The 23,795-nt window shown below is 43.7% G+C and overlaps 1 protein-coding gene across 3 annotated transcripts in view; it reads right to left on the bottom strand.

Annotated features, from left to right (window-relative positions):
* Window positions 1–2,734: 2,734 nt before the first annotated feature.
* kiaa0825 (KIAA0825 ortholog) overlaps window positions 2,735–23,795 on the bottom strand; it is a 324,821-nt gene continuing 303,760 nt past the window's right edge. For all 3 annotated transcript variants that reach the window (XM_073066385.1, XM_073066405.1, XM_073066395.1), the window contains one exon: window positions 2,735–2,862. In XM_073066385.1, coding sequence (XP_072922486.1) covers window positions 2,766–2,862 — 97 coding nt within the window. In that variant the 3' untranslated portion in view covers window positions 2,735–2,765. The remainder of the gene's footprint in view (window positions 2,863–23,795) is intronic.

Genomic DNA, 23,795 nt, shown 5'->3' with positions numbered 1-23,795 from the left:
TCGATAAACAGCAGTCTGATGAACGTATTGCTGTTGTCTGCGAGGTCCAAAGCCCAATGGAGAGACAGTGAGATTGTGTCCACTGTAGATGTGTTGTGCTGCTAGGCAAAGTACAGAGAATGCAGGTCCTTGCTCAGGCAGGTATTAATTCCAGTCAAGTTAAACCTCTGAAAGCACTTCTTTGTAGCTATTAGTGCTACTGGTTGGGATAACGCAGTGTGTAAAGTTTGGAAATTTATATTAACTCGCAAATATTGCATGGATTAGACTAAGAAAAACTGCAGCTCTGTGGAGGAAAAGGGTAACACTAACAGCAACATGCAGATTTGCATATTTAATTATGTATTCACAGTCACTGAAAATTGCTGTCATTTCTATACACAAGTGACAGAGTGCACTAACAGCTTTGCTTTCATTGTAACTGCAAAATTCTAAGCTAATTAAGCCGTAAGTATTCCAAGCTAAAATCCATTACTGGGTCTTTGGTAATTATCCCAGAAAGATCTGTATATATTTACTGAAGAATAATACTTAGGATGGATAAACAGTCAAATATTCTAATTTGGGTGTAATTAACCTTCAGTAAGTGCTTGGAAAGAAAATGGACTCCAAGCTACTAACATAGACCATGCCCTGGTCTGTCAAAAACCACACTACTGTATTCCACTGACTATTTACAGTTGCAGGAGACAACATTTATCAAGTTTTATTAATCAGCGCTTTGGGCAGGGAAATTGCTTAGTGGGGCCATCCATTAAAAATTAAATTCTAAAAATAGAAAGTGTTGGAACATCATACAATTTGACAATCTGCTAATGTCTGCAGAATATCAAAAGAAGGAAGTCCTTGTTTTTTGTAAAAATGATCTTAACAGGCAATATCAGGTGATTAAATTAAATAGAATAGAGTAGGCAGGGGAATAGTGTCGAAAGGGAAAATAAAGCAGCCACGATGGAATGGTAGAGCACTCGAGGGGCTGAATGGCCTGATTCTGCTCCTATGTTATGTCTTCTGAGCTTATGGTCTAATAACGTTAGAACAAGCAGTAAGGAGTAAGCAGTAAGGAGGAGAACAGCATTTACTTAAATCCACATGATCAGAGATAAACATGTGGAGCAAAGAGGAAAGAATTGTGGTTCCAGGAAGGAGAGTACATTCACAGGGCAGCAGGCCCTCCACTGGATGCGGCCGACCATGGATGTTGCATCCTAGCTGTCTACATGATATGCAAGCCAGGCCAATACAATATGGAGAACAAGCTGTTGCCCATGGAACAGGTTCCCCTTCCATTCAGCTGATGAATCCAAAGAAACGGCTGAGACCGATACAGTTTGACACCAGCAGCATTGCAGGAAGTTGTCAGTCAGCATTGAATTCAACATAGGTCTGCCTTAGGGACTCCAGCTCTGGATTTTTCCTCAGGATTTACTTCGGAAGCCTTTCTCATGAGTGGGTATAGCTACAAGGCAGTGAAAGTTTGACATTAGTTTTCCTTCTCCTAGATCAGTTGCCAACTATGCCCGATAAGCCTCATTTGCTTAAAGAGACTGGTTTTAAGACACCAGTAACCCGTCTTTGTTCCTTCTCCTGTCAGTAGAAATAGTTCCACCACACCTGAAGGCCAGGAGCTGGACTTGGCTGTCAAAGGCTATTTGAGACACACACAAATGAGAGCATTTATGAGGAAGTGGGAGTTTATCCCAACTACCTCCCCTGATTATAACAGCCTTAAGGAGCCTCACAGTAAAAGAGTAAGATTTAATTTCTATTAAGGTTATAGCTGTCATCTTGGCACCCGCTAGTGTGTGCCTTCATGTGCCTTGCTTGAAACTATGAAGCTACTAAAAACAAAATCACAACCAATAGCTTGTGTGAAACCCATTTGTTTATCAACTTGCTTTAAAATTTGCATGATGAAAGCTGAGATGCTATGGATCTCCTGGAGAGCTTTGTTAGAAAAGTGCAGGCAGACAGGGACAGAGAGCTCCAAGCAGAAGTTGGACATAGGACCAAAACGATGGAAGCTTGGGATTGCAGACTGAGAACTGATTAGCACAATAAATGCAGGCATTCTTAATTCAACAGTTCTCATTGATGCCTCTATCACTCATATCATGTTCACATAGTTATCCACAGCTGTTAATATAGTCTGTAACGATCACTGATAAATTATCACACTTTTCACTGACATTGAATGTCCACCATTACAGAAGGAGTGCAGACCATGCCTTTATAAAATGTCTGTTTATTATTAAAATCCAAGGAGTGATACTTATATGAGGCAAATTTTAATATGTGCACAATGATTTATTACAAATTACAGGAATTACAAAACCTGAACAAAAACATTCACAATTTTGCAAGGGCTATTGGTTATTTGGAGCAGTAAATAGGACTGGTTTAACTTTCCTTGAAGGGCATGTCCGAACCACAGCTATCTGGCATTTCCGTATACTACTTAAATCCCTGAAGCCTCGGGGTAAGAGATAAATAATGTAATTCTCACCCAACGCCACAAATCTAACTAATTTATTTTCAGAAAAACAATCCAATTCCAATTTAACTTCACATTACTTGCTTTTATGATACAGGCATTAAAGAACAATTTCCTCAGAAAATAGTGTAAGCTTAATTATGAATATAATTGTGTATGTTTTTGTAATGTTTTAAACTTTTCCATAAGACATTTAAAAATTCCAATTGACAGAAAAAAAGGAAAGCAGAATTGAACCAGTTACATATTTTTGGTTAGTTTTATTGTCATACTAAATTTCTTTGTTCTCAGTAAAATATTTCTTTTGTAGGTGATCTACCATATCCTTTTCTTCAGCTTCAAGGCTTGAGTTTGCTTGCATTTCCCATCTGGAATGTATAATCACAGAACAGAGCAGGTTAATAGATAAGTTTATTTATACCTTAGATAAGTCAAAGAAAGAAATGTATATGCTGGTTAAAAAGGCTTTAAATATGAATAACTACTTCTCACTAAGTTTTTGTTTTAGAAAATTACCATTGTCTGTTACTAATATATTAATTGCTATCTACATCAAATCTTTTTGTAGTACTGATTAGTATGAAATAAACAATCACTATGTATTGAATGACCATGCCTACTTGATTTATTCATAGTTGTGTATGTGCACAATTTCCTATTCAACATGAAATAATTTAAGAGTTATGTGGAATAATGATGTAATTTTGCCCTGAAAACAGATATTGAGGAAGAACTTTAAACCTTTCCCATGAGATAGATGAGAAAGAGTTGGGATGTAAAGAAGACCATTTTATTTGCTCAAGCTATGAAAATCTAATCCAATTTTAGCATGAATATGTCTATTTATGCTTATGATAAACTCTGGAGGGTTACTTACTTTAATGTGTTAATGGGGAATGTTCTTGATATTTTGGCACTCATAAATGAAACAACTGTGGATTGAAAGGATGGTGTAACTCTGCACTTCTAGCACTGTCTGTGAGACAAGTAGAACATGTTACAACATGTACCCATTTGCGGCAACTTCCAAGGTTTAGGTATGCTGACTCTCCAGAGTATGGCTAGCTGGTGTGGCCCCTTTAAGGATTCAGGACAGTCCTACTAATTGGCAGTCATGTTTTGGGTGCCAAGGATTGGGCACTTAAGGAGCACCTGAAGTGAGGTTTGGTGCTCAATTCTAAAGCTACTCAAGATTTCGTCTAGTATTTCTTTTGTGTTCTGATTCTCAATCCAGTTCGAAATCATGCCTCGGTCCTAGCCCTGGATACTCCAGCATTTGGGCCCAAGCCATCCTCGTCAAGGACTCTCATTACAGAACAAGAATGTCCAAAAGACTCCTGTAAACATGCTGTGATTCCGTCATTTTAACGGCCAATTCTTTCTACCTTCTGCAGAATGTAGAAACCCCATTGTGACCACATCAGCTATTCATTAACGCCTTTGTGATTGCAAAATCAAATGCCACAATCTCCAATTCAAAGGCCCACAACATTTGGAAAAATCATATTATTATAAAGATAGCCCTTTATCAAGAGCTAAATAGACAACTTTTTCTAATGTGCACAGAAATACATAGAAAGGGAATGCGGCCCAGAGGCTGACAATATCTTTGGATGAGTCTTCAAAGTGATGATATTCTACTGTGTGCAAGGCTCAGAATGGTGGTGGTGGTTGGCATCCAACTGTCTTGAGGGACAATGGGTGATCATCATCATCATCATCATAAGCCTGGGTGGAAGGTATGGAGATCCTGAGATGCCCAGATGTCAAGATTCCCCTCTAGGCCTCACCAGTGTAGCCCAAAGGAAAGCTTATGAAGCAATACATTTGGCATCAGCTTGGCTGTAGGAGCTGCTGGAAGGATGTTCAATGACATACAGCTGCCTGAGGGGCTCCTCTCCAGATTTGGGTTTACTCCCGTAGCCTTCGTTTCTCCCAAGGCTGCCCACAGCTGGTGATCTCGTTCATGAGCATCAGGCATGTCCACACACCGGTGGGCCTGTGTGCTACATGTGCAGGGACCAGACCTCCTCCCCATCCTTTGTAGTTCAGTCTGAGCCCTAAAGGAATTCAGTTTCCTTGTGTCACCAGTGAGGAGACATTACATGAGGCTCAGTGTTGGAGAGGCTATGTAGTGGCAGGGACAGACTTACACATTCAGCTCTCCTTTTTGCAAGACGTGGAAGCTGAAAGTGAGAGTGACAAGCACTACCCACTACATTACCGCACTAGATGTATCACAACAAACACTTTGACACCTCAAAAAAAGTACATGCTTGTATTAAAATATCCATTTCATGTAGAATTTTCAACACCATCCCATACAAAGTGCAAATCAAACAAACATACACTGTGATATTTCAATTGGCACTATGCATCATATGATGATCAAGCCTTTTAGAAAGAGAAGAACAGAATCTTGACAAAACCATGAGTGCACTGGCATACTCATTTTAGTTATTATCTAATAACATGGTCTACAGTTTTAATACTTAATAAATTTATTTTTAGGCTATATTATATAATTTGAACCAATTAGTAAAAGTAACAACTTCTTGCTGCAAACATTTTGTTACTGTGTTGTTGAAGTTATTTAATACTACAAGATGGTGCATCAATATAATGTCTTGTCCAAATCATGACATATCTCATAATATTGCACTTGTCTGAAGATTATTGTTAATCAGTAATGAATGCACAAACTTAAGAATCTACTTAAAAAACATAATATAACAAGTTTTGTAATTCTGGAAGGTGAAAAGTGGCTTGCAGTTAGGATAGAGAATTAGAGACGGTGTTGGGCACAAGGTCAACACAAGATGGCTTAGAAAAGGGCAACGGCAGAAGCCTGATCTAAATCAGCTGCTGTAGTGTTCAAAAGATTCAAAGATTTCAAAGCACATTTATTATCAAAGTATGTGTGCAGTATACAACCCTGAGATTCATCTTCATACAGACAGCCAAGGAACAAAGAAAGACCATGGAATTGTTCACAGAAAACATCAAACACTCAAGTCACAAAAAAAGAACAAATCACGCAAACAGCAAACAACGAGCGAGACACACAGAACACAAATCATCAAATCACAAAGTCACTGAGTGTAGGAATGTTCAGTTTAGTTCATTTCAGTTCAGGTCAATTTAGTGCTGTGTCGTTTGTTGACTGCAGGCCGCAGAGCCAGTCTGCCCCAATCAACATCACACAAAATAGCAATAAAAAAGAGTAACCAGAAACAGCACATCATAACATGAACTAGAGACCAATCCACAAACCACATCAAATACACCTTGGCCAAGACACCATCATCTGACAGGAGAGAGAGGGGGAGAGAGAGAGAGAGAGAGAGAGAGAGAGAGAGAGAGAGAGAGAGAGAGAGAGAGAGAGGGAGAGGGAGAGGGAGAGGGAGAGGGAGAGGGAGAGGGAGAGGGAGAGGGAGAGGGAGAGGGAGAGGGAGAGGGAGAGGGAGAGAGAGAGAGAGAGAGTTGTGCCAACCTTGTGGAACCATTCCCGAGTGTGAGCCAGTGACAGACCGCTTTCGAGTGTGCTCGCCATCCGTGGCGGGTTGATGTGGAGGATCAAAAACTCAAAATCCCCAAACCCAATAATTAAACCACTGCTTTGCTTAGTAATAATTGTAGCTTTCATCGGGGCAGAGCCTTTCTCACTTTATCCTTTAAAACTATTCCGATCATTGACCGACGTAGCCTAACGCTTTTCCAATGACCGATGGCGTTTCACCTCTTTCGAATCGCTTTATTATTTCCACTTTATTTTCAATCGTGATCGTGATTATTTTCGTGAACAGAAACACTGTGCATTCAGAGCTCTGGCGCCGGGTCCTAATGTCCACCGCACTGAGACAGGTTAAATAAGGTCTGGGGTTTCGCTGGGTCCTGAGGTCCGCCGGATTGAGACAGGTTGAATAAGGGACGAGCATCTGTGAATTTGGTATCCGCAAGGGGTCCCAGAACCAATCCCCTGCAGATAAGAAGGGCCGACTGTACTGTGTTATAATATTGGCTGTAATTTGTCATTGCAGCTTTAGAGAAGCTGGTTTTCCCTTACCTTGGATCAAATTAAACAATTTTTAGAAGGTTACAGGGTTTATATTCACACTTATATAAATCTCCAGGGCTACATGGTATATACCACAGGTTACTACAGAAAGTGAGGGAAGAGATTGCTAAGGCATTGACGATAATCTTTGTGTCCTTCCTGGCCATAGGAATAGTACCAGAAGACTGGAGAATGGCAAATATTGCTCATGAAATGTAATAAGGATAATCCTGGGAATTATAGACCTGCGAGTCTTATGTCAGTGGTAGGCAAACTAATGGAAAGGATTCTTAGAGTCTTAGAGCACAACAGCACAGAAACAGGCCCTTCAGCTCATCTAGTCTATGTTGGTTTGGTTTTCTGCCGAGTCCGATTTACCTGCATCTGGTCCACAGCACTTAATACCCCTCTCATCGGAGATTATATAATGCAGTGGTACAGAGATTATATTTACTCTTCTATAAGCCATGTTTCTAGACCACATACTAACGGGTGAGCACTATTCTTCCCTATTAACTGCACTCCATTGTCTCCACATGAGTTGAACAACCAAAAATGAGAAAACATAGGTATCAGACATTTATGGAAGGGCACAATATTGCAGATGCCGGAGTAACTCGGGGAGAGATTAGGAGAGTGGTGCAAACTATCTTGACTTACATTTGCATACATTTGGTCCTGTTAACTCAATGATTACTTCATATAAAACTGCCCTAACATTAATACTACATGAAAATCCTCATTTTACTTTTGTTCAGATCAAGTCTGTAACCTGAAGCAATCTTTCCCACAGAGCATAGTCTGAAATTCCCATCACTTATCCATAATACTGTCATGGTCCAGATTGGGTTCCCTTTAAATTTCCTTTGTTTGTGTTATGATCAGGACGTTGACTCCTTGTTTCCCTTTAATTCCCTATTTTCCCGTGTCCCTCGGGCTTGGTGATTAAAGGCAATTTACTCTTGAATGAACCGGCAGTTTATAAGTCTCCAGCTTTCAGCCATTCAGTGGAGAGCGTTATGGAGTGTTAATGAAGTCACTGAAGCTAGTGCGAGCCAAAGTCATCTTGCTGGAGCCAACTATGTTTCTTGCCGGAGCAAGCAAAATCTCCTCCCTGAAGCAAGCGCCAGCAAGCCGCCTTCCCTTGCCAGAGCAGGTCCGTCAAAGTTAACCTGCCGGGGTGAGTCACGAGCTCCCCGCTGCTTGGAGCAAACTTGTGTCCAGATAAAGAACTGTCTATTGTTGTGTGGTCTCCGTTTTCATGTCCTGTGTCGAAAAGGGGTCTCGGCCCTGTGCCCTAGAAGGGTTCTGACCCTGTATCAAAAAGAGTCCCGACTCCATCCTGTGCCTAAGGAGAAGCCCTGGCTCAGTGTTTCTTGTCCTCTCCTCCGCAGGGTAGGCCAGGCCGTTTGCCGCTACCCTGAGTTAGGAACTGTCTCTTCATGTCCAAGTCCAAGTCCAGGTTTTGTGGTTCAAGTCCAAACGTCAAGGTTCGAGTATCAAGTCCAGGGTCCTGAGTTCCAAGTATCAAGTCCATGTCTGGGTCCCGAGTTCTATGTTCCAGGCTCTGAGGTCCGTATTCCGAGTCCAGGCTCCGAGTTCCTAAAACCTAGTCCAAGTCTGGGTCGCCGAGTTCCAAGTCCTAGCCCAGACCTTGAGTCCCAGCCTAAGTCCAGGGCCTGAGTCCTAGTCCATTACGCTTATTCCCGCTTCCGCTTTGCTCTCTCCTTGATTTCTCTCTGTTCTATCCTTGTGTCAGGGTTTTCCTTTAACTATTAATAAACTCTATACAGTTAACCCTACAAAACGTGTTTGTGTCCTGCATTTGGGTCCACCCTTGCTCCACATTTTGCAACAAATACAGCACAGGAACCCAACTCATCCATGCTGAGATGCCAATCTCAACTAGTCATTTACCTGCACACAGCCCATGTCCCTCTAAATCTCTCCCATCCATGTACTATACCTTTCCAAATTTATTTGACATGCAGCTATTGTACCTACAGTCAAGCATTTTCATATATGCACTATCTCTGTATGAAGAAGTTGCCCTTCAGGTCCATTCCCAAATTTTCCCTACTCTCTAGTTTTTGGTTCCCTTTTACTAAGGAAAAAAGTCTGCATCAAATTTATCAATGCTCCTCATAATTTTATACACCCTCAGTAAAGTCTCCTACACTCCAAAATGAAGACCTCACCTGACCAGCCTCTCCCTCTATCTCAGGCCCTTGAGCCCTGGCAAATTCCGCATTGATTTTTCTCTTTTAATGACATACTTTGTACATAACTATATGCCATACTCCAGGTGAAGCCTCACTATTGCCCTGCTTGATGCAGGCTAGCCAAAAGCCAGCATGCCAAATTGTACAACACTCACAAGCTTTCACAAAGCTGTTTGATACTTACGTAACCAATCTATATTATGCCTTCTGTTAAATTTGCATCTCTCACAGGCAATATTGTTTTCATATCGAGAAACACTCTACAACACAGTTCTTATAGTCATTCCCCTTTTCAGCCCAGTGTGTCCAAGTGGATTAGCTTCACGAAATAAAAAATACTGAATTTATTCAACAGGTCAGGCAACATCAGTGGAAAGAGTAACAGTTAATGTTTCTTCTCCAGTCAGACCCTTTGTCTGGGTGAATTACTCAAATTCCACTCTTCATCCAGGAAGACGTTTAAAAAAGAGCAGCGAATGGGGTGCCATAGTAGTGTAGTGGTTAGTGTGACTCTATTACAGTTGGAGTTCAGAGTTCAATCCTGGTGTCCTCTGCAAGCAACTTTGTACATTCCTTCCCGAGTGCATGTGGGTCTCCTCTGGGTGCTTTGGTTGCCTCCCACATTCCAAAGACTTACCAATTAGTAGGTTAATTGCTCATAAATTGTGTAATTATGCTAGGATTAAACTAGGGAATTGCTGGGCGGTGAGGATTGAAGGGCCAGAAGGGCCTGTTCTACACTGTATCACTAAATAAAATAAATATCACCTACACCTCAGCACATGGCTAAGAGTGACTGAACAGTACAATGAAATCCATTTTATTGATTTTATTTTATTTTATTTTATTTTATTTTATTTTATTGATTTTATTGATTTTATTGACTGGACTGCCAACACAGATGCCTTGTGCAGGAAGGCACAGAGTCGACTGTACTTCCTTAGAAGGTTGGCGTCATTCAATGTCTGTAGTGAGATGCTGAAGATGTTCTATAGGTCAGTTGTGGAGAGCGCCCTCTTCTTTGTGGTGGCGTGTTGGGGAGGAAGCATTAAGAAGAGGGACGCCTAACGTCTTAAGAAGCTGGTAAGGAAGGCGGGCTCTGTCGTGGGCAAAGTACTGGAGAGTTTAACATCGGTAGCTGAGCGAAGGGCGCTGAGTAGGCTACGGTCAATTATGGAAAACTCTGAACATCCTCTACATAGCACCATCCAGAGACAGAGAAGCAGTTTCAGCGACAGGTTACTATCGATGCAATGCTCCTCAGACAGGATGAAGAGGTCAATACTCCCCAATGCCATTAGGCTTTACAATTCAACCGCCAGGACTTAAGAACTTTTTAAAAGCTATTATTAATGCTTTTTGAGATAGTGATTTAGATGCATATCATATTTTTTTACTGAGTTAAGTATTGTATGTAATTAGTTTTGCTACAACAAGTGTATGGGACATTGGAAAAAAAGTTGAATTTCCCCATGGGGATGAATAAAGTATCTATCTATCTATTTTTTCAAGCAATGAGCTTCTTGATCTAATTGGTATTTTTTGCCAGTATAGATCCTTTTCAATGTATCAATGGATAGAGTACTGCATATGCTTCCATTTACAGGACCGCACAGCTTGTGCAAAATGAGATGGAGATTTCAACATAAAACTACTTGAGTTCATATGTTATAAGGAATGGCCCAGTCATGATTCCAGCTGGAATATGAAGATTTCAGTCAATATTGCTCAAATGTATACATTATGGATCAGTTGGCAGTGTTACCTCAATGCTGATTTGCAACTGTGTTGATTGAGGAACTAATTTTGCTTAGATAACATAACAGATAAGATAACATTTGCTTAGATAAGATACCAGCTTCAAAGCGATTGCGCAACCACCGACTGCGACTCGAGCCTTGAACTCCAGGCTGGGTCTCACATGTTGTGGTTGTAACTCCCGTCTCCCTTTCCCCTACCACCACTCGGCAATCCCCTCTCCCTCAGATCCCATCGTCAGCTCCTGGGCCCTCAGAGGCTCCATCTTCCTCGCACCCCACCCCTCCCCTCTCCATCAACACCACCAGCCTCTCTCCCCCCTCTGATCCCACCTCTCATCCGTGCCGGGTCTTTACCATTCCCTCCGATCTTCAAATCTCTGAGGCAGAGCGCTCTGTCCTCAGTAAGGGCCTCAGCTTTGTCCCCCTTCGCCCACACCTCAGCGAGTTCCGCGTACACCATGACGCTGAACTCTTCTTCCGCTGGCTCCATCTCTGAGCTTACTTCTTTGACGAGTACTCTCCTACCCCCACCGATGACCCCTTCTCCCGTCTTCAACCCTCCTCCTCTTCATGGACACCCCGCTCTGGTCTTCTACCTGCTCTGGATCTCTTTATTGCTAATTGCCGACGGGACATCAACCGTCTCGACTTCACCACACCTTGTTCCAATTCCAAGCTCACTCCTTCCAAACGCTCTGCTCTCCGCTCCCTCCACACCAATCCCAACCTCACTATAAAACCCGCTGATAAGGGGGGGGGAGCTGCTGTAGTCTGGCGTACTGACCTCTACCTGGCTGAGGCATAGTGACAACTCTCTGATACCTCCTCTTATTTACCCCTTGATCATGACCCCACTAACGAGCACCAGGCCACTGTCTCCTATACCATCACCAACCTTATCAGCTCTGGGGATCTTCCATCCACTGCCACCAACCTCATAGTTCCCACACCCCGCACTTCCCGTTTCTACCTCCTACCCAAGATCCACAAACCCGCCTGTCCAGGTAGACCTATTGTCTCAGCTTGCTCCTGCCCCACTGAACTCATTTCTGCATACCTTGACTCTGTTTTAAACCCCCTTGTTCAATCCCTTCTCACCTATGTTCGTGACACTTCTCATGCTTTGAATTTTTTCAATGATTTTAAGTTCCCTGGGGCCCACCGCCTTATTTTCACCATGGACGTCCAGTCCCTATATACCTCCATCCCCCACCAGGAAGGTCTCAAAGCTCTCTGCTTCTTTTTGGATTCCAGACCTAACCAATTCCCTTCACCACCACTCTCCTCCATCTAGCAGAATTAGTTCTTACTCTCAATAATTTCTCCTTTGGTTCCTCCCACTTCCTCTAAACCAAAGGTGTAGCCATGGGCACCCGCATGGGTCCCAGTTATGCCTGCTTTTTTGTTGGCTTTGTGGAACAGTCCATGTTTGTGGTAAACCATGTATATCTGTCTGGAGATGCCTGGACACGTCCCTCTGCTGACTGCTCCTATGGCTCCTCCCACAGACCTCTGAATAAGGCGATTGTGTCACCGCTCCTCCCACAGTCCAAGACAGACATACAATATAGACATGGATCCATTTTGCTGTTAATAAAAGCATTTCAGTATTTACTCTATTTCCAGTCTTTTAAAGTAATTGATAGTGCATCAATTTTATTAACAGCAATTTTAAGGCATGGAGCACGTCCTGAGACCCGACAAGTTAGACCTGGGCCTGCAAACACCTGAGGCCAGACCGCTTTTGAACTCTGGCTAGCCTGCTTCGAATCATACCTGGAGGAGATTGAAGTGACCGAGTCTGCCACGAAGCACAGATTTCTCCTCTCCAGGGTCAATCCACGGGTCTACTCGATGATTAGAGACCAGCCGAGTTACGACGGCGCGATGAGCATCCTCAGAAGACAATACCTGCGGCTCGTAAATACCGTCTATGCATGACATCGCTTAGCAACGTGGCAGCGGGCAGGAGAGTCGAGCGCTGAGTTTCTCCGGGCCCTACAGACACTTGTGCGGGCCTGTGATTGCTAGGGGCTGCCAGCCGAACAGCCTGCAGAGCTCCTAGCAAGAGACGCCTTTGTCACGGGGACCAGGTCAGTGTATGAGTGCCAGCGGCTGCTGGAACACGCTGATCTTACCTTACGTTCGGCGATTGAGCTGGCTGACACACTGGAGGCCGCTCTGCACAACTCTGATGCTCTTCAGGCATGCAATCTCTGGACGGCCTCGTGGATGCCGCAGACTCCGCAACCCGCTGGCGAATTGACCACGGCTGCTGCCAGTCGCGAGTCCGTGAAGTGTTACTTCTGCGGACTCCAGAAGAACGCCTTGAAACGCTGACCGGCCCGAGAAGCTACCTGCTCCAGCTGCGGAAAGAAGGGCCACTTCGCCAAGGCCTCTAAGTCAAAACCACGAGCGGGATCGAGCTGCGCCGCATGCGAGGCATGGGGGTCGCCATTTTGCCTGCACGCCGCCACCATGTGCGAAACCTCCCTCTTCCCAACACCCTCAGAGCCCTCAAAAGGTGCCTGGGCTTCTTTTCATATTACGCCCAATGGATCCCTAACTACGCAGACAAGGGCCGCCCCCGGTCAAGTACATCACATTTCCCCTCTCAGCCGAGGCCTGCGTGGCCTTCAGCCGCATTAAAGGGGACATTGCCAAAGCAGCAATGCATGCAGTGGACGAGACCATTCCCTTCCAAGTAGAGAGTGACGCCTCCGACTTCGCGCTGGCTGCTACCCTCAACCCAAAAGCGGGAAAACTGGTGGATTTTCTTCTCCCGTACCCTTCAAGGCCCTGAAATTCGGCACTCCGCGGTGAAGAAAGAAGCCCAGGCCATAGTGGAAGCTATTAGGCACTGGAGGCACTATCTCGCTGGCAAAAAGTTCACCCTGCTGACCGACCAGTGCTCAGTCACGTTCATGTTTAGCAACCAACAGCGGGGCAAAAACAAAAATGATAAAATTTTGAGGTGGAGAATCGAACTCTCCACCTACAGCTATGACATCATGTACAGGCCTGGAAAGCTCAATGAGCCCTCCGATACCCTATCCTGGGGAACGTGTGCCAGCACGCAGATCGACCGGCTATACGCCCTACATACAGATCTTTGCCACCCGGTGGTCACCCAGCTTTTCCACTTTGTGAAAGCCTGTTACCTGCTTTACTCCCTTGAGGAGATCAGGACGATGACCAGGGACTGACAAGTCTGCATAGAGTGCAAACCACTCTTCTACCAACCCGCAAAGGCACAACTAATCAAGGCCACCCACCCCTGAGCGACTGAGTGTCGACTTTAAGGGCCCCCTTCAATCCACCGACTGCAATGTCTACTTTCTTAACGTAATCGATGAGCACTCGCGGTTCCCCTTAGCCATCCCCTGCCCCGATACCACTGCCACGTCAGTCATAAAAGCCCTGCACAAGCTCTTCACTCTGTTCGGATACCCATGCTATATCCACAGTGACAGAGGGTCCTCGTTTACAAGTGATGAGCTGCGCCAATACCTGCTGGGTAGGGGTATTGCAACTAGTAGGACCACGAGCTATAATCCCCGGGGGAATGGACAGGTGGAGAGGGGAAAGGCCACACTCTTAGCCCTTAGGTCAAAGGGACTGCCGGTCTCTCGCTGGCAGGAGGTCCTTCCCGAGGCACTCCACTCCATCCGCTCCCTCTTATGCATGTCCACCAATGCCACCCCTCATGAGCGACTCTTCTCTTTTCCCAGGAAGTTGACCAATGGGACCACCCTACCAGCTTGGCTGATGTCCCTGGGGCCAGAGCTGCTCCGGAAACATGTGAGGAACAATAAACACTCCCCGATGGTCAAGAGGGTTCACCTACTTCATGCGAACCCCCAGGATGCCTACGTGGTCTTAACTGATGGGCGGGAGGACACGATCTCCATCCGCGACCTGGTGCCCGCAGGAGCACCAGACCCCTACCCTGAACACTCCATGGTGACTATGAACCCTGTACCCATCGATATATATACCCACGAGACACCGCGCACTCCCAGCCCTACACAGACACCTCACGACACTCCCATACCGGGCGCGATGCACAAGCATGAGGGATCATCGCTGCCTAACGTGCTGGCACCTCAAGTCAGGCCGGAGCCAGCACAACCACCGTCACCGGTGCAATATAGATCACAGTGACAGACTTGACTGCCTGATAGACTTAACCTGTAAATATACTTGTTTTAAATATTGTCAGTCACTTTCCCTGCAGGAAACTCTTTTTTAAAAAGGAGGAGTGAATGTGGTAAAACCATGTATATCTGTCTGGACATGCCTGGACACGCCCCTCTGCTGACTGCTCCTGTGGCTCCTCCCACAGACCCCTGAATAAAGGCGATTGTGTCACTGCTCCTTGCACAGTCCAAGACACACATACAGTATGGAAATGGATCCATTTTGCTGTTAATAAAAGCCTTTCAGTATTTATTCTACTTCCAGTCTTTTGGAGTAATTGATAGTGCATCAATGTTCCAAGCCTATACGGGTATCCATCCCCCTCTTTTCCTTCGCTACATCAGCGACTGCATTGGCGCTGCCTCCTGCATGCATGCTGAGCTCATTGACTTCATTAACTTTGCCTCCAACTTTCACCCTGCCCTCAAATTTACCTGGTCCATTTCCGACACTTCCCTCCCCTTTCTTGATCTTTCTGTCTCCATCTCTGGAGATGGCTTATCTACTGATATCTACTATAAGCCTACAGACTCTCACAGCTACCTGGACTATTCCTCTTCCCACCCTGTCTCTTGCAAAAATGCTATCCCCTTCTCGCAAATCCTCCGTCTCCGTCGCATCTGCTCTCAGGATGAGGCTTTTCATTCTAGGACGAAGGAGATGTCTTCCTTTTTTAAACAGAGGGGCTTCCCTTCTTCCACCATCAACTCAGCTCTCAAATGTCTCTCTCCCATTGCTGGCACATCTGCCCTCACCCCATCCGCCCACCACCCCACTCGAGATAGGGTTCCACTTGTCCTCACCTACCACCCCACCAGCCTCCGGGTCCTACGTATAATTCTCCGTAACTTCTGCCACTTCCAATGGGATCCCACTACCGTGCACATCTTTCCCTCCCCCTCCTTTCTGCTTACCCCAGGGATCGCTCCCGACATGACTCCCTTGTCCATTTGTCCCCCCCATCCCTTCCCACTGATCTCCCTCCTGGCACTTATCCTTGTAAGTGGAACAAGTGCTACACCTGCCCTTACACTTCCTCCCTCACTACCATTCAGGGCCCCAGACAGTCCTTCCAGGTGAGGTGACACTTCACCTGTGAATCGGCTGGTATGGTATACTGTGTCTGGTGCTCCCGGTGTGGCCTCCTATATATTGGTGAGACCCGACGCAGACTGGGAGACCGTTTCGCTGAACAGCTATGCTCTGTCCGCCACAGAAAACATGATCTCCTAGTGGCCACACCTTTTAATTCCACGTCCCATTCCCATTCTGATATGTCTATCCATGGCCTCCTCTACTGTCAAGATGAAGCCAAACTCAGGATGGAGGAACAACACCTAATTTTCCGGCTAGGTAGCCTCCAACCAGATGGCATGAACTTTGACTTCTCTAACTTCTGTTAATGCCCCTCCTCCCCTTCTTATCCCATCCCTGATATATTTAGTTTTTTTCCTCCTCCTCTTTTTTTTCTCTCTCTCTGCCCATCACTCTGCCTGTTCTCCATCTCCCTCTGGTGCTTCCCTCCCCCTTTCTTTCTCCCCAGGCCTCCCGTCCCATGATCCTTTCCCTTCTCCAGCTCTGTATCCCTTTTGCCAATCACCTTTCTGGCTCTCAGCTTCACCCCACCCCCTCCAGTCTTCTCCTATCATTTTGCATTTCCCCCTCCCCCTCCTACTTTCAAATCCCTTACTATCTTTCCTTTCAGTTAGTCCCGATGAAGGGTCTCAGCCCGAAACATCGATAGCGCTTCTCCCTGTAGATGCTGCCTGGCCTGCTGTGTTCCACCAGCAGTGTGTTGTTCGAATTTCCAGCATCTGCAGATTTCCTAGTGTTTGCTCAGCATTATCTCCTTGCTTTTATATTCTATTGCCTTTGAAATAAGTGTGACTAGTCAAAGTGCCTTTGACTAGTGGTGTGCCTCAGGGATCTGTACTGGGTCCAATGTTGTTTGTCATAAACGTTAATAATCTGGATGATGGGGTGGTAAATTGGATTAGTAAGTATGCAGATGATACTAAGATAGGTGGCGTTGTGGATAATGAAGTAGATTTTCAAAGCTTGCAGACAGATTTAGGCCAGTTAGAAGAGTGAGCTAAAAAATGGCAGATGGAGTTTAATGCTGGTAAGTGTAAGGTGCTACATTTTGGTAGGACTAATCAAAATAGGACATACATGGTAAATGGTAGGGCATTGAGGAATGCAGTAGAACAGAGTGATCTAGGAATAATGGTGCATAGTTCCCTGAAGGTGGAATCTCATATGGATAGGGTGGTGAAGAAAGCTTTTGGTATGCTGGCCTTTATAAATCAGAACATTGAGTATAGGAGTTGGGATGTAATGATAAAATTGTACAAGGCGTGGTAAGGCCAAATTTGGAGTGTTGTGTACAGTTCTGGCCACCGAATTATAGGAAAGATGTCAACAAAATAGAGAGAGTACAGAAGAGATTTACTAGAATGTTACCTGGGTTTCAGCACCAAAGTTACAGAGAAAGGTTGAACAAGTTAGGTCTATACTCTTTGGATTGTAGAAGGTTGAAGGGGGACTTAATAGAGGTATTTAAAATAATGAGGGGGGTAGATAGAGTTGACGTGGATGGACTTTTTCCATTGAGAGTAGGGGAGATTCAAACAAGAGGACATGAGTTGAGAGTTCGAGGGCAAAAATTTAGGGGTAACACGAGGGGGAACTTCTTTACTCAGAGAGTGGTAGCTGTGTGGAACAAGCTTCCAGTAGAAGTGGTAGAGGCAGCTTCAATATTGTTATTTAAAGTAAAAGTGGATAGGTATATGGACAGGAAAGGAATGGAGGGTTATGGGCTGAGCGCAGGTCGGTGGGACTTGGTGAGCGTCAGCATTCGGCATGGACTAGAAGGGCCGAGATTGCCTGTTTCCATGCTGTAATTGTTATATGGTTATAATTCTGAATTTCGATAATTTCTTCTTGCAAGCTATTTTCCTGCAAAGTAATGGGTTAATTATCCATTCTGGAATTTCCAGATTGTTCAAATTCTTGAATCGATTCAGAAGATAATTTTTCAGTGATAGCAGGTATAGGCAGTACTCTTGCAAATCACCATCTGTGAAAGAGAATGCCATTCTTTCCATGCAGGGAAACTGTGAGGCCATTCTTCTTCCAATGTTTTGCTTATATATTTTCAATTTTCTGATAAAAGCGGACATTGCACTTTTTGCATGGATTAAATTGAAATTCTCACCCTGCAGTTTCATATTTAGAATGTTCATTTTGTCATACAAATTGGTTAGGTAAAAGAAATTCAGGATGTACATTGTATACATTTCTCTGATATTAAGTGGAACTATTGAACTAGGTATGCCATATCTCCACGTAGAAGTTTAATCTTGTTTGATATTGGAAGCCCCTGCTCTACTAACACTTGGCCAGGTCTCGTGCCTCAAATTAGGGTGCCGCTTACCACTACCTCCTAAGAATCTTCAATGCCTCCTGACAACTTCCATATACTCTAACATCCCAATACTTCTTGCCCTGCCCCCCCCCACTTGGGGGCTGGTATTGCCCTATTGGAAATCACTGTGACCAATAAATAAATCTGAATCTCAGTCAAGACAAAAAAAAGCTCAAAAGGAGTACAGTGGAAAAATCTTTTAATAGGTCACTCTACCATGGAAACCTAATTTTTCTCCCTTTTTATTTTATACCTCTGTATTTAATATATGTTAAATTCTGCTGAATGAATGTTAACAGAGTACTTTGGAAAACATCTGTTTTTAATTTAAGGTTTAAGGAATTGCAGGATTACTTGAATTTTTTGAGGTTATATATAAGACAATAACTGAGTAACAAATTATGTATTCAAATGAAATACAGACCATATTAGAACACTACCAATATTACTACAGTATGATGTTATCTATAACCATATAACAATTACAGCACGGAAACAGGCCATCTTGGCCCTTCTAGTCTGTGCCGAACGTTTACTCTCACCTAGTCCCACTGACCTGCACTCAGCCCGTAACCCTCCATTCCTTTCCTGTCCATATACCTATCTACTTTTACCTTAAATGACAATATTGAACCTGCCTCTACCACTTCTACTGGAAGCTCATTCCACACAGCTACCACTCTCTGAGTAAAGAAGTTCCCCCTCGTGTTACCCCTAAATTTTTGCCCCCTAACTCTCAACTCATGTCCTCTTGTTTGAATCTCCCCTACTCTCAATGGAAAAAGTCAACTCTATCTCTCTCTCTCTCTCTCTCATAATTTAAAATATAATTTTAAATTTTAAATTGCAGCAATACATAGAGGTACCAACTAGAGAAGGGGCAGTGTTGGATCTCCTGTTAGGGAATGAGATAGGTCAGGTGACAGAGGTATGTTTTGAGGAGCACTTTGGGTCCAGTGATCACAATTATGAAGAAGCAAAAACACTTTTCAAATGTCAGCTTTTATGGTATGTGGCTACACTGTCATATGAAGTTTCTTGGTCTTTGGAGAAGAGTTAAACTGCTCTTTGTTGCTTTTTCATCCTCCTACGCTGTTGGAAGAGGCTTCAGTGCAGTGAACCACATCCTCACAAAAACAGAAACTGCTTGGATATTGTTATGTGTGGGGACTTAAGTCTTTTGCTGTCACAACTTGAACCACATATTTCAACTCTTGCTAAAAACCATCAAGCTCAAGGATCACATTGATATCGAGACTGCTGTAGTGCACACAGGTACTGTCTAACTAGGTGTAAAGGCAAATAAAAATTTAAAGCGGAATCATTTTTCTTATACAAGAGAAAATCTGCAGATGCTGGAAATCCAAGCAACACACACAAAATGCTGGAGGAACTCAGCAGGCCAGGCAGCATCTATGGAAAAAAGTACAGTTGACATATCGGGCCGAAACCCTTCAGCAGGACTGGGGGAAAAAACTGAGGAGCAGATTTAAAAGGTGGGGGAAGGGTAGAGAGAAACACCAGGTGATAGATGAAACCTGGAGGTGGAAGGATGAAGTAAAGAGCTGGGAAGTTGATTGGTGAAAGAGACGGAAGGCCATGGAAGAAAGGAAAAGGGGGAAGGAGCACCAACGGGAGGCGGTGGGCAGGCAAAGAGATGAGGTGAGAGAGGGAAAAGGGGATGGGAAATGTAGAGGAGGGGGATTTTTGGGGAGCATTGCCGGAAGTTTGAGAAATCGATGTTCATGCCATCAGGTTGGAGGCTACCCAAATGAAATATAAGGTGTTCCTCCAGTCTAAGTGCGGCCTCATCATGACAGTCAGAATGGGAATGGGAAGTGGAATTAAAATGGCTGGCCACTGGGAGATCCTGCTGGTTCTGGCAGACGGAGCGTAGATGCTCAGCGAAGCGGTCTCCCAATCTAGTCGGGTCACAGCGATGTACAAGAGGCCACACCTGGAACACTGAACACAGTAAATGTGTTTACTCACATTTAACAAACTCACAGGTGAAGTGCTGCCTCACCTGTCAGGACTGTTTAGGGCCCTGAATGGCAGTGAGGGAAGAAGTGTAGGGGCAGGTGTAGCACTTGTTCCACTTGCAAGGATAAATGCCAAGAGGGAGATTAGTGGGGAGGGGCAAATGGACAAGGGAGTCATGTAGGGAGCGACCCTGTGGAAAGGAAAGTAGTGGGGGCAGGGAAAATGTGCTTGGTGGTGGGATCCCATTGGAGATGGTGGAAGTTTCAGAGAATTATGTGCTGAACGTGGAGGCTGGTGCTAACATTTTTCTCATGTTAGCATTTGGTAGACATGTTTTTATACTATGGGAACCTTGGAAAGTATATTGTGCCTAAGATAGATATTGGCAAGTATGAAGGTGATTTAGGGGAGTGTTGTGCTAAAAAAGGATGGAGATCACTGATTTATCACATGTACCTCAAAACCTACAGTGAAATGTGCCATTTGTGTTCATGACCAACTCACCTAAGGATGTTCCGGAGACAGCAAGCAAGTGCCACTACACATTCTGGTACCTACGTAGCATGCCAATGTTTGAACTGCACTCAGTGGCAATTAGGTACACCCACACACCTGCTCATTAAGGCAAATATATAATCAGCCAATCATGTGTTAGCAACCCAATGCATATAAGCATACAGACTTGGTCAAGAAATTCAGTTGTTGTTCAGACCAAATATCAGAATGGGGAAGAACTGTGAACTAAGTGACTTCGACCATGGAATGATTATCGGTGCCAGATTAGGTAGTTTGTGGATCTCAGATACTGCGGATCTCTTGGGATTTTCATGCACAACAGTCTCTAGATTTGACAGAATAGTGTGAAACCAAAAAAAAACATTCAGTGAGCGGCAGTTCTGTGGACAAAAACGCCTTGTTAAGGGGAAAGGTCAGAGGAGGTTGGCCTAACTATTCCAGTTGGCAGTAATTCCAATAACCACACGTTGTAACAGTGGTGTGCAGAAGAGCATCTCTGAATGCACAACGCGTCAAACCTTGAAGTGGATGGACTATAGCAGCAGAAGACCACACCGAGTTCCACTGCTGTACCTAATAAAGTGGCTACTAGTGTATTTCACTCGGTGATCCAAATATTACAGGAATGTAGTTTCCTGCAAACAAGGGAGCTAGTTAACCTTGCAGGAGCAGCTGCTACTCTAGTTCTGGTGAATGAAGACAAGCTTCTATTGCACATCCTACAACAGAATATCACTGTGCAAGAAAGATGGGTGACTATCCTCATGCCCTTCATTCAAGTGTTCTCTTCAAGCAGGCCTAAAATCCTGGCACTTTAGTACAATGCAAATTGTTCAGTAGCTGAGGGATCTGTACTTATTGCTGATTTTGCAGACAGAAAAAATTGTATCACAGCTTATAAATTCACTGTACTCACATTGAAATGGCAAATACACTCTGAAGGACTTTCCTATTGTTAATGATGTGATTGAGCCTGCTGCTAAGTGATAACACTTTTGTAATTGCTACTTTTGTAATATTTTAACAGTTTTCAAAAATCTTCTGTTTAATTTGAGGAGCTAACTAACAATTATGCTGCCTAATTAGAATTATTCATAGTTAATTGTTCAAAATGGAATATCTTAAATACCTACATCAGTTTCTTTAGTTTTTTTAAATGGCTCTAACAAAATACAAAGTTCAAATTCCAGCTACAAAGAATTGCTTTTTTTTTTCTCCTGGAGCTCTAATTAGCCCTGAATTTACTTCTTTGAAAATCTCAACTGCCTCTGCTATGAAAGCCATGCCATTTAAAAGAAAGATTCTCAAGGTGGTAAAGAAAGTTGCGAAAATGGAATAATGGAAATTATAACGCAATTAGGCTTGCAATTGTAACAATGATGATGAAGATGATTATTTTGCCTGATATCCACGTTTGCAAGCACACTGTATAAAAGCTGATTTACTGAACAAGCATTGGTGTTGTGATACCTGTCATAAGGATGTGCTTTTGCAACATTGCTAACTTCAGTCACATTTTGTGGAAGTGATTTCACACAGTTGTCAGTTGTAGATTATTGATATCCCTGCAGGCCAATTATAATCTCCCAATTTTGTTCAATTTTTCTGTTTCACAATACTTGTGCCAAAAAGTATACAGCAATTCCCACTATTCTTTTATTCTGATATTGTTAGAAGCCTTGGTCACATTATTGTTTGCTTGTTTTCACTCCTATGTAGTTTCTGTCCAGCTTGTGGTTTCCTAAGAATTTCATCTTCACTTGTAAAAGTCACATCATGGCTCTGGCCCATAATTGTATGAAGCATCTTCAAACAGATTTGCTCATTGTTAACACAATAAATTCTGCTGATGCTGGAAATATAAAGCAGCACTCCCTAAATACTGGAGGAACTAGGCAGGTCAGGCAGCATTTATGGAAATGAACAGTTGATATTTCGAGCTAAGACCCTTCTACAGGACTGGAAGAAAGCCAGAATAAAAAGACGGGGCTAGCTGGAAGATGGTAGGTGAAGCCAGGTGGGTAAGAAAGGTAAAGAGCTGGAGAAGAAGGAATCTGATAGGAGAGGAGAGTGAACTATGGGAGAAAGGGAGGAATGAGGGGCACCAGGGAGAGGTGATAGGCAAGTGAGAAGAGCTAAGTGTCCAGAGTGGGGAAGAGAAGAAGAGGGAAGGGGAAGGGAAAAAATTACCTGAAGAAGATATTGATGTCATTGCCATCAAGTTGGAGGCTACCCTGATGGAATATTAAGTGTTGCTCCTCCATCTTGAGAGTGGCCGCATCATAGCACAAGAGGAGGCCATGGCCAAACATGACAGATTGGAAATGGGAATTGGAATGAAAATGTTCGGCCATCAAGAAATTCCACTTTTGGTGGATGGTGTGGAGGTGCTCGAGAAAGCATAAATTGTTAAGCCAGGAATTGCAGTGGATGCAATTTACCATCCAAGGTGTTTTAACAGCAATGGAGTGTGACAAGTCATTCCGTGAACACAGTATATTTAGTTTCCTTTTTTAACTATAATTCTTGTCTATGTCTTACTGATGCTCGGTCATAGATCACTGAGAAATATCCTACCCTTGTGTATGACATACCCTCCTGTTGCTACAAGTAGTCTTACTGTAGCTGCTGAGAGCTCACCTGTCACATCTAAGTGATGTATGAAGCATTTATATTTATATACAAATTAGTAATTTAATAGTCTTAAGCTCTGCAGCCACATAAATTTTCAAACGTTTTGAAATAAACTGGAAAAGGCTGAATTTTCCTTATTATCTCTAATACAAATCAAGTTAGGTTCTCATTAGATTTCATTTCATGATCATTCTGTTGTCAATACTAGAAAGTGATACATCTTCAATGCAATATTTACATGCTCAAGATTATGGTGTCCAGACTGACAGATTTTACAGTCCAATGGATGTTATTCCTACTAATCCTACAACACACTTTTAATTTGCTGTTTAAGAATAAGTTTTCCAATGGTCTCATTAAGTTTAAAAGCAGCATGGCAAATGGGATGCTGGTGAGTTTAAAGTCTGCAAGCAAATAGAGCTGCAAGAGGACCACAACCTTGTTCTGGTTTGGAGGCTTGTGTGACTCAATGACCTGGAGAGCTATGTTGGCTGGAGTCAGG

This window comes from Hemitrygon akajei, chromosome 2, assembly GCF_048418815.1.
Source record: "Hemitrygon akajei chromosome 2, sHemAka1.3, whole genome shotgun sequence".
NCBI classification, from domain to species: Eukaryota; Metazoa; Chordata; class Chondrichthyes; order Myliobatiformes; family Dasyatidae; genus Hemitrygon; species Hemitrygon akajei.
The sequence above is the reverse complement of the archived record's forward strand: the minus strand, read 5'-3'. Positions and strand labels throughout refer to the sequence as shown.